General features: G+C 36.0%; 1 protein-coding gene across 1 annotated transcript; it reads right to left on the bottom strand.

The window, feature by feature from the left end:
- Positions 1-1,204: 1,204 nt before the first annotated feature.
- On the bottom strand, positions 1,205-11,716 carry AKNAD1 (AKNA domain containing 1). Its single transcript, XM_064719367.1, has 13 exons — positions 10,563-11,716; positions 9,393-9,522; positions 9,139-9,290; positions 8,973-9,032; positions 8,378-8,511; positions 7,916-8,042; positions 7,089-7,252; positions 5,710-5,795; positions 4,367-4,489; positions 4,169-4,279; positions 3,264-3,345; positions 2,297-2,444; positions 1,205-1,683 (listed from the first exon to the last, which is right to left on the bottom strand). Exons 1-13 carry the CDS (start codon positions 11,643-11,645, stop codon positions 1,564-1,566), a joined length of 2,520 nt encoding a protein of 839 aa, XP_064575437.1. The 5' UTR covers positions 11,646-11,716; the 3' UTR covers positions 1,205-1,563.
- Between the last annotated feature and the right edge of the window lie 275 nt (positions 11,717-11,991).

Below are 11,991 nucleotides of genomic sequence, written 5' to 3'. Positions count from 1 at the left end.
TGTTAGTTTGTTGGATGTAGAATCCAAGAGAAATGTTATCATGAAAAATAATAGATTGCTTGTGTCCTTATATTTACCTTTTCCCAATAATGAGTATTTATTCTTTTTTTGTGATTTTGAGTTTTTTCCCTTTATTTTTGCTCTCAGGTTAACCAATACTTTAGGAGAACATATTTGTTAGATGAGTTCATTCAGAGTTAATTAAAAGGAGGAAAAAGGTCAAGTTCTCAGAGAGGAATGAAAGGGGAGGACATGACATAATGATTCTAAAATGTTGCAGGACATGGGATGTGATGAGAATAAGTGTCTGTAGCTTTCAAATTTGGAATTGAATCTACACTGAATCTTTTTTCAATAGGACTACGGAAGCAACACTTTTAAATCAACTGGTTCATCAAATGGAATGGGGACATTGCAAACACTAAACTAAAAGAAAAACCAGGGATAGTAAGGAGAGGCAAATGAAGTTCCAAGGACATAGAGTAAGGCTAAGGAGGAAAGGAGTTGAATGGTATTGTTGGCTGTGAGGGTGGGAGCAGCCCTGAAAAAAGGCAGTGACTCAGGCTATGAGCAAGTGGCACATGGCAGTGAGTTCAGCAATCTCTGCTTGTATGAACAGAGGCTGGGTTATTTCTGTGTCCTCCACTGATGGAATTGCTCAGGTTTGCCTGAGAATGGCTGTCCTTTTTAAGGAATGTACTGGCATTTCTAATTTGCTTTTCATCAGCCCTTATGTCCTTTGGCTTCAGTGAGTAGCAGCCCTGATAAACAAGGCTGTTAGCTGCTTGCCTTTAATCACTGCAGCTAAATGGATGTTAGAAGGAAAATAATAGATGACTTTTCTTGGCTCACTGAATTTCTACCGTATTTTAAAATTTTCCAACCTACTTAGCATCAGCTAAAATGTCAAAGCCAGATATATCTGACAAATTAAGGACATCGAATCGAAGGAACCAATTTAATTGTTACAAAATACATAAACAACAAACAGTGTAATTCAGTCATTGCAACATGCAAGGATGTTTCTTAAAAACAAACAACTCTCAATATAGGGCACTCTAAAACTAAAGCAATTCCAAATGTTGACTGTGACTTGGTATGTTAACATGATGTTTGCTTCTGGATGTCTCAGGTGCAGAGGCTGTTTTCTCTTGGTGTGATTAAGCAGCTGCAGTTGAAGTGTGAGAAGAAATGACATGTAATAATGACTTGAGATTTATTCTCACATTTGGGACTGGGGAAAATCCAAGTCAGTTAATTTTGCTTCTTTATGCCAATTTTTATGAAGCTGTCTTAAGTGAGTACTTACAGAAGGTATCTGTACACAGTAATGGATTAGCCAGCCTAATTCAGTAGAATTCATAATTTGTTTTACAGTTGTAAGACTGAGTGTAAACATGGAATACCTTTGTGCTCTGGTTTGGTTTAGTACCAATAGGTACAGAACAGCTAACTAGCTAACAGCTAGCTGACTTTTTCATGTTTGTGTTAATTTGATTTTTGCAGAGATGCTAATGCTTCCAGTATGAACCAGCAGAACAATATTGCATTTGAACTAGATAATTAAAACTGTTTTCTCTTAACTTTAGCTAGATCTTCTGAAACTGCTTGTACCATTCGCTCTGTAGCTTCCTTCAAACTGTTTGCTGTCTCTATGGCATGATCCAGAGTAGAACTTAAAACCTGTTGGAAATAATAAAATGTAGCCTTGTTAATAGAGAAGGCAAATGTATACATAGGTACTGGAAAAAGATGATGTTTAGGTTTTGTCCATGATTTTCACTCTGAATATGTGCTGAGAAGTAAAAATGATAGACTGCTCTAGGATTCAAGTTGGAAGTATCTGTTAATCATTTCTCTCTTTGTGTATTTATTTGAACTGAGGGATATTTACACCTTTCTAACGTATCAGCTCCAGTGTGGTGAATGTTTTTGGCTTTCTGAGAAGGCTTTCTTGAGGTTTTGATAGTGGTTTGTCTAGCTAGGCTTTGTTTCAGTATATGAAACACAATTCTAGAGATAAGATCCAGTGCTATTTTTTTGTCTGTTTCACTTTTTATGCAGGGACTGAGTTGCACAACAAACCTCTGTGTATCCATATGAAGAAATATAGTAACATATAAGCCAAAATGCTCGGGGTTTGAACTCCCTCTTGTCTTACCCTCAAATGCACTACACATGCCTAGACTGTAGGAATCAGCTTGCTAAGAATGGCATGTTCTACAGTGCCATGAGGTATGGAGGTAATCCTTTCAGGAATGATGTATGGCTTTTAATTTTCACTCAAAAGTCTTACATTTGCATAGGAATCACTGGCATTTCTGTCTCTGATGTTGATTGCAGATTTTCTTTGGGCAGATTTCTTACTGGGTGTGTATTGCTGTGGAAGGATAATTTTATCATATGTGCTTGAGCAGCAGGTTTTGGCAGCCACAAAGGACTTCCTAAAGATAAGATATATAAATAAAATACCATTTAAGTAAGAAAAAGCACTTCTAAACTATGAATCACATACATACACCTTGATAGCACTTGGTTGCAAGTTAATTTTACGGTAAGTAGAATTTTCCATGCAATTGTAAAGCACAGTCCATCATTATTTGTATTCTATCTGCATTGCAATAAAACAAAAAATGTTCTAGGATGCAGAGTAAGAAAAAGTTTCTCATAATAGCAGCACTCTGCTGCTGCTGTAACTTTCTCTCAGTGTTCTCTGCCACTGTGCAGCTCTCAATGGCAGCTGCTGAACTTCCAGGCAATTCCTGCTAATGAGTAAGGCTGTCAAAATATTGTGACAAAGCTTGTTTGCATTTCAGTCTAGTCTGTGCTACTGTTAGGAATCCAGCTTGTTTCTGTCTCATGGTGTAATTTAATATTAAGAACAATTAAAAGTAGGATAATTACTTATAAAACAATAGTTGGTAGCAAACAGAGCTGCATCCTAATAATACAGACCTGCTTTTGAATCTTTGAATGGGAACATCCTCTTAAAGTGAATTCTTTTGTCATTATTAAATGCGTCAGCTAAAGAAGTTACATTTTTACTCTTCATTACATTAGGAGTGAAGAACTAATCTAAGAATTGTTTACACATGTTCTTCAAGCAAATATTTTAATTTCATTAAGGAGTGAAATTCTAATATACAACATGTACTGCAAAAGATAAAATATTATTCCTGCTTATGATACCTGGTGTTTTTCCTATGCTGAATCTTCAACAATGGGGTTTTCTATTGTACTACATAGTTATTACTACAGCTTACCTTTCATGAAGTCTGGTTACAACTTCATCTGGCTGACTGGGTTTTTGAGCCTTTTGAGTGGAGATTCTCTTCTGTGAATAAGCTGGAGTTGAGGCCATGTTTAAAACAAAAAAAAGGTAGTTTTCTGTGTACTTTAACTTTTTTTTTTCTCTTTAGCATAAATTAAAGACCAAGTAACTATCACTGCTGAATAAAACTTGAATACGTTTCAAGTTTTTTGTAAATGAGGACAGATAACCTTTTTGTGTTTGCTCTTGAATTTAGTTGGCAAATGGAATGCAGATTTACATTCAATTTTATGCAGTGAAAGACTGCAATGGGGAAGTGTAGAATCATCAGTGTCATAATCCTAATAATGAATACTACTTTGATTTGTAGTTTCACAGGCTTGCTAGAGACAAACAGTTAATTTATGCTTTCTTCTTGATGAAATTTTATATTTTTCTTTAAGCAATTTTTTCTTATGCTAGAGAGAGTCTAAGTGACTTGAAAAGGTTCATGTTCAGATGATTTATTTTCTTTAAATTAGTCTCCCCTTGATTTTGCTGCATGTCACACAATGTGAGGATAGAGCTGGAATGTTCTTTAGTACTTGTTTATACTATGTTAGGTAATGGCTGGCACTATAAAATTTGGCACAGTAATGCCTAATTTTCATAGCCTTTCATATGGCTCTGCAGAATGAGATATTCCTGCCATAAATGAAAGATGAAAGGGCTTCCACTCATAAAGAACCAGGGAAAGTTCAATCTGTTGTGCATGGAGATTAAGCTTGACCAGGTGTGTAAAAGTTAGATTTACAGTGCTAATGAGTGCTTATACTAAATTAAATGTGGCCTGGTGTGTGCAGTGTGGCTTTCTGCCCCTAAAAAGCTAGCCTGTGTTTAATTACCCATCACACTTACAGGATGAACCAGAGCTCCTTCTTCTACACAGGGTACAAGACTGAACAGACTCTTTGTAATTCCTGAGTTTTACTTGATCTCTGCTTCCCCTGGGGCATCTGCATCTAAGTCCTGGAAACCAAGAGATGTGTGGTTTAGAAAAACAAAACTTCAAGCAGTGTTTCCTTGTAGATGTTCGTACTTTTGCAATCACTGTACCTTGTTTCTCTCCACATAATCTTGTATTTAATGATTTGTAACTTAGAGTGTCACAGTTGCCAAGGTTCTTGCTTTGTGAATCATTATAAGAATCACAGGCTGAGAAGTCTTCTGAATCACTGCCTAAAATTCAAAAAATAAAAGGGTCTGAAATATGACAAGCTTTGGCTAATGTACTCAGGTAATTATTTGCCTTTCAGCACTGTAATTTCAGAGCCTTTTGCTGCCATTAATACTACTGCAATTTGAGGAAGTACTTTTCACCCCCAGGAGAGTGAGGATTGAGTTAAAGATTTGGTTTCAGCCCTGTCTGCAAGCTTTGAATGTAATTTTCTGGTGGTCCTTATTTTCAGACCAAGAATTGTTGGCTTTTTTTCTTTAATGATGTTCTCCATGTCCTTGTCCACAGTGTTATGGGAACAGTGCAGCATAATAGGAATGGGATGAGAATCTGAGCAGCTCTAGTATGGCACTGCTGTAACCATTGCACCAACCAGTACAAACAATAATCCCAGGATACTATGTTAAATTAAGAGGATATCACAAAAAGGTCAAGGAGAACTGATAGACACAAGGTAAGAAAACTTGGATATTCAGACTTCAAACTGAATGTAGGACAGCTCATGCTGTTCTCCTTTAGATGCTAGTTAAGGCTTCAGAATATTCTGCAGTGGGAAGGTCAAATTGTTTTTAAGCAGAAAAATGAAGTTGACTCCAAAAACTGAAAGTGGAAGTACTGATATGAAGTGTCTCAAGTTGTCAAGCTTGGAATCATCTTCTAGAACACTAAATAAATGCAGATCAGAAGAAAAAGCAAAATCAAAGCATTGTGTGCACGTCACTATCATGCTCTTGAAAGTATGAGCAGTGGCAATATTTGGAAACTTATCTAGGAAGCTGAATTAGATTTATAGAGTAATTCAGGTTGGAAAGGACTTCGGGAGGTCATCTGATTCTCTCCCCTATAGAAGCAGGCCCAACTTAAAGGAAGTTGCTTAGAACCCCGTCCAGTTGAGTTCTGAATATCTCAGAGTGGATATGCCACAGCCTCCCTAGAGCAAACTGTTCCAATGCTTGAGCAAGTTAAAAATCTTTCATTCATATCTAACTGAAAATTGCACTGCAATGTGTCTGTTGCCCCTTGGTCTGTCAGAGAGTTCCACAGTGAATTTGACCTGGTGTTCTTTTTAGTTTCCTTTTTATTCTCAGTGTTTTGTGCTCTGCTAAGCAGTAACATCTGTTAAAACTACAATTTTCATGTTGAGACATAAAAGGAATGTATTCCCAGGATTCTCTAGCAGGTTTAAGCATGGTTCTGACCTTTATATGCCCTCATGACTTACTCAGGTTGGTATCTGATAAATCAGTTGGTTTTCTCTGCAGGAAGAGTGGAGATGTTCCAGTTTTTTCTTCCTGGATATTTGTATTTCTTTGAGCATGAAAACAGAATATTTTTATTGTATATTAATATTTCTATGATGAGACTTACAAACATCTCTAATACATCATACTAATGATTAATTACTTAACTAAGAATAAATCATATTTATTCACAGAGAACCTTACTTGTATCAGTTATCTGAAAAGGTGGTAAGCAGAAGTTTAATAATTAACTAGTTGAAAAATAATTAACCCTTTAGTTAAAGGACACATTCTGACAAAAGCACCCTGACTTCCCTCAAGTGTTAAAAATGCTTAGAAGTAGAGATCTTGATAATCCTGCATTGGAATAATAAAGTAGTATGAAATCTTAGCTACATCCATCTGTTACCACTGATAGTGTTTTGATACAACATACATTAAATATGATTTGGTATCTTAGTAATTTTGAACTGTTATTAAGGCTTTAATGCCTTTAGATAATTAGAGGAATATTTGAGATGCACCCTCTGAAAGAAAGAACAAGGTTCCTTGTTTGAGTTACCATCTGATGTGTATTTTTAACTTAGGGTGTATGGGATCACCAAGTTTATTTGGAATGTTTTCTGCCTGTTCATGAACATAATAATCAGAAGATTGAACTTATAGTCTTTCAATGACAGAGAAAAAAGTGGAAGCTAGGTGAGTTTTACTAGAGAACTATTAACACCTACCCTACAAAATAATCTGACAGAGTTAGGTTAATATGACTGTGCTCTATACTGCATTCTTTTCCCAGAAGCTCTGCTTCTCTACTGGAACTTCAGTTCTCTTTTTTTTAACTTTAGATTGGTTAAGGGGGGACCACTTATTTTATTTTTCTAATCTCATTGAGATGTTTAACACCTATAAAATGCTTCCCAGGAGGGTGGAGATGGTATTTAGAGTTTTCACAAGGTTTTGATTGTTAATTATGTAAGAATCTGCATCCCTTCCTTTTCTTGTTTAATTAAAAATGCTACATAAATATTGGCAAATTATCTTTTACTGGCACTGTACTCTGACTAGTTATTCACATCCTGAATTTGTGTGACTGTGATGAATTTTATACAGATGATTTAGCTCTTAGGTGCAAGTGATGGTGGTGTTTTGGCTTCAGGAAATACTTTCAGACTGAGAAAGGCAGGAAGACCAGGCTAGGAGGAATTCTTGGATATGCAGTTATAGAATTCTGCAGAATTTTTATTCTGGAAATATTCATGTTGCTTTTCAGATTTCAGTCATCCTGATTTTCTTATTCAGCAATTAATTTTATGTATGTTTTTATTAAAATTTCAACGGCTGTTTCCAAGTTTTCACTTACATGTGCAGACAAAGATTGCACTTTTTGCCTTGTAAAGAAAGTTGATTTGCTGGTGGGATTACATCAGTTGTCTGACTTCTTTCTCCCTCATGCTTCTTGTGAAAAGATGGAGTTTCAGTACCTCTTGTTTGTGGGAGATCAGCGGTGCTTGAAACTGTGAGGCTCTGTACGAAGTAACAAAGCACAGACACAGGAGTACATGGGCCTTGCATTGCAAGGAATGGCTCCTACCAAACAGCCTCTCCTCAGGCTCTCTTATCATTCTTCTCTGAAGCTCAAGTTACTTAAAACATTGGTTATGGAAGCATTTGTTGAGACTTACCTGTAGATTTGTAGAAAGACAGTAAGATTTTTTTTTTTTAGGGGGAGGAGTGTATATGTGTATTTATGATCTGGGAGAAAATATTACCATTCTTAGGAGTAAACTCAATTTTCTGTAGTACAATACTGTTTGGTCTTCTCATAATTCTGCAGGTAAGATCGTGGACAAAGTGATCTTGGACAAAGTCATTTTTCCTCCCACAAAATGATAGTGATTAATTCCCCAAAACAGCTTTGCAGAAGTTAAATTAGCTACTCATATTTTCTTACTGTGAAATAAATGCTTTTGAAACTGGAACTAAGGACATTCAGTACAGTTTTGTTTTTATACTTAGGTTTCTGTTACAGTTAATTACATATTAAGTTAGTATTTCATTAAAAATATTTTCTTTTGAAGTAACATGCTAGCTAAAAGCATCATGCTCTTACTAGAGGAGAACATACAATCACACAACAGCACTTAGGTTTGCAACAGAATCATTGTAGTGTTTAATAAACTCAGTTACCTCACAGAAAGACTGGGCAGATTCATAAGAAGTCAGTAACGATGACAGGCTGCCTTTGCTGCCTTCCATTTGTTCTTGAATGTCTTCAAGCAGCATGCCAAGTCTGAATATTCCTCCTTCCACCCTTCTAAATCCAATCACAACTCACAGTTACTTAAAACTCTCTAAAGTGATCTTTTATTTCTTACCATGATAACCATAGTGGACATCACAGTACATTTTCCATTAAAAAAAAATGTATGGAGTTGTCAGAGTACCTTTTAAGTATCTGAATTAATCAAATAGATATCCAATTACTAGTAGGACATATAAAGCCCAAGTTGAATTTTGGCTAAACAACTTACAGCTTACCACATTAAGATAACATTTTAACTTCAGGAAAACTAATGGATAAATGAAGCAAAATCTGTAAGACAGTCAAAGAAAATAGACTGATGTACTACTTAGCACTTCTCTTCTAACCTCTCAGGATCAAACTCTCCAAGGTTGATAGGCTTGTCCTTGTAGTTCTGCAGGTGTAAGTTGTGGTGCTCTTCTCTAGCTTTTAAATAATTTCTTTCCAAGGCATCAAGGTATGTTTTCAGTTGATTTAATGCCTTCATCAATAAGAAATATTTCAATACAAAGTGTCATGATAACTTAGCATAAGTAGCTGTCACTATGTCTTGCTATGTAAGCCAGATGTTATTTGCAGTGCTGTTGGTAAGAATTTTGGTAGTTCTCTGAATTGAAACAGTACTGCATATTCTATATTCACCTAATACTCTGTGCTGCTCTATTATGTCCAAGTAAAATAATAAAAATTATTTCTGAACTGATGCCCTACATGTCAAAATTCCTAACTTATATGGCATCTTTAGGCCTTTTATTAATAGTTTAAAGTCAGAATCCTTAAAAGATTTAAGAATTGAACACCTTCATTTTTGCTTCCTAATCTCATACCTTCAGTCTGAATTGAGAAGAGTAAATATTCATTTCAGGTAAACATCAAGACATTATAAGTCTACAGCCATTTCAAGTGTATTTCAGATAGCTCAAAATACGTAAATTAATTTACCAGATATTTGTCTTGTAAAAAGAGTGTTTCCTGGATCATATGTTTAGAGAAGTCTTCCACCTTCAAGACAAAATATTAGACTTAATTATTATGTTTAAACCAATTTGCCAAGAGAGTATGGAATTTGAGCATCAGTGCAAAATGGATATTGAAAGAGAGCTCTTACTTTCTTAGTCAGTTGCTCTGTCTGATCCTTTAGTATTTGCGACATCTTTTCTCCTAGTGTTAGTTCTGGCAGTGAATCAGAAGGTTTTAGACACTGTGCTTTTACTCTGCCAGCTGCAGGTAGTGCTGATGCTGCTGTTCCAGGCTGCAGTCCTATGGAATACGAGGGAAGATTGGTCAATTGCAATTTTGGCCCAAAAATGTCATCAAATTACATTAAACAGTCATTTGCATAGCTACTGTAATTTTATTTACTTGCTTTAAGCAAACCATGTGTAGGTTGTACAGGGACAGGAGCACGTAATGTGATGACATCAGGTGGTGTCCCAGTGTGTCCTGAGGAAATGGCAATGTTGGCATTTGCAAAGTCTGACTGAGGAAGTATCTGTTAAAATGAAAACCTTCATTATAGATACAACGTATAGAACACTTATGGAGCTGGACAACAAACTTTAACTCAAAATACAAAATATTAATGAAATATATATTATATATATTTTCTGAGTTGACAGATGTGTAAAGTGTCTCATTATATAAATACTTAAAAAACTTCTGTGTTGTGAAAATACAGAGGATTTGTATAAATGGGAAATACAATATGAAGGTGGTGAAATAGTTTTAGGGGGATAGTCATAGTGCTAGAGGTAAAGAAGAACGACTTAAAAAAAGTATTTTGAGAGATTTACCTTAGGATTAAATCTCAGATGGTCAATATGATTCTGGATGTCAGCATGCTGTGTCAGCATCTCATTTGCAGCCAGGAAATAATAGGGAAAACTATTAAAACTTGTTGTATCTCAAGCAATTTACTAAGATGTAAATCTAGGAACAGAATTAAGAACCTGTAAAGCTCAGTGAGTGAGCTCCATGTCAGGGCATGAAACTGAGCAGCAGTTATCTAATTACTAAAAAGCTTTAAAATAAACTTACAACAGCAAGAGAAATACTGTCGAAAAAATCCTTTGTCAATAAATACCAGTCTCAGTAGCTGAAGTGTGTTAGATGTGAAAAAAGGCAAAGATGTCTTAACGTGGGTACAGTAAAAAATAAAATGTTGTTCTTAAAAACGTATTTGAAGTATTTTTGTGAAATTAAATATTTAAATATAACACTAGAAATAACACTTTATAGTGGATTTCCTAATGATTTGATAGGATGCTTTATCATCCCAAACAATGCTCCAGTGTTAAATACTGGTGTATTAAAAAATACTCAGCCTTTAAATAATGGTAATGACAGTTCTGTATAAAGTCAGTCCCACAGAACTTTATTTGTGAAAGTAGTTTTTGCGTCAGATGATGTACTCATTGATACCTACAGAGTGCCTATAGAGCTAGTCATGTTAGATTTTATGGGATAAGAATATCTCTTTACAATAAACCACTCTTACCCAGTATAGAGAATTTCTTCAAGCATCCTAATTACCTGTAGCTGTTGCAGCAGTTCTGAAATACTCCATTCCTCTTGGTTCTCTACTTCAGCAGAATTGAAGTGATTCTTATTTTCCAAAATGTTGTTCACAGGTACTGATTTACTTTGCAAAATAGGAAAGGGTTTTTCTCTTGCAGTTGAAGGAACTGAGGTAATATTGTCAGGTTTTTTTGGTACTTCTGAAGCAGCGTCAGAGAAGTCAGGAAGGCAATAGTGAGCTTGCCCTTGGCCATATTTGAGCTCACAAGGTGAAACTGTTCTCTTAAACAGAAGTCTCTCATCTTTCATGTTTTGAAAGGTGTGTGTATCTCCAGCCTCATTAACCACTTGTGAAAATTCTTGTCTGCACCCACATTGTCCAGAAGAAAAAATAGATTGCTTTGAAAGAGATCTATTTCCATTTAATGAGTTTCCATTTTTGTCATGAGCCTGTACTTCTTTGTGCTTTTCTAAGGGATACTCCTCGGAGCTGGCTGCCCATTGTTCATACCCTAAAGAGCCTCTGCTGTGCTCTGAAGGCTCAGGTTTGCTCCCGGTGTCATCGATACTTTCAGTAAAGGACACCTCCGGTATAGTTTCACATTCAATTAAGGGGCATGTGCTTAGTAATTCTCCCCTAGCAAAATGGCGCAGGAGGACCGTGGACATCTTGGAGGCAGTTCCATGTTCTTTGCTGTCTGCTTTACTGGCACTGCCAACAGGTAATTCCTGCTGAAAGGAAGCTTCGCTTCCAGGCATTTCAATTGGAACTGCAGTTGTTCCTCTGGTGCCTCTCTGATGGCTGGAGAATTCTTCCGGCTGTAGAGGAGTTTCATAATTGGCTGCTGCTTTTTTGTTTTTGTTATCTTCAGAACAGGCTAAGTTTAAAATACCAGAAATATCTTTTGTACAACTACAGGCATTCAAATTCTCCGAGTTATTGTTGTATTTACAGCCTATTCCTAAATCTCCATCATAAACTAAGTAATCTTCTTCCTCTTCAGTTGCATCTGTGCTACAGCCTAATGCATCTGCAAATGAATTATTCATTTGGGCTTTCATCCAGTCTGGCAGTTTGCACTTTTTTGTAGTCTCCATATCCAGTTTATGTAGAATATCAATGCCATTGCTTTGCCGGTTATGGACAGATCTTTTATTATTGCATGGATCAAAATCTGAAATGTATGATTAATAGTAATTTTATACTCAAATACAGATGACAATATTACCTAGTTGTCTATATAATTAATATTTCATTATCTCCCTACTGTAGCTTTTTTAGAACAATCGTACTGATATGAACGCTCCTCTATTTGCACTAGTGGAAGTCTGCTGGAGGAAATAAGACACAAATGTCAAAAGCATCGGGAACAGCAGCTGCTGCCAGCGTAGCAGTCCCGCTGTAGTAGTGAAGACAAAAAAACTTGGTAACAGAGCCAGGAGT

Source organism: Zonotrichia leucophrys, chromosome 8 (assembly GCF_028769735.1).
Source record: "Zonotrichia leucophrys gambelii isolate GWCS_2022_RI chromosome 8, RI_Zleu_2.0, whole genome shotgun sequence".
In the NCBI taxonomy this organism is placed as follows: domain Eukaryota; kingdom Metazoa; phylum Chordata; class Aves; order Passeriformes; family Passerellidae; genus Zonotrichia; species Zonotrichia leucophrys.
The sequence above is the reverse complement of the archived record's forward strand: the minus strand, read 5'-3'. Positions and strand labels throughout refer to the sequence as shown.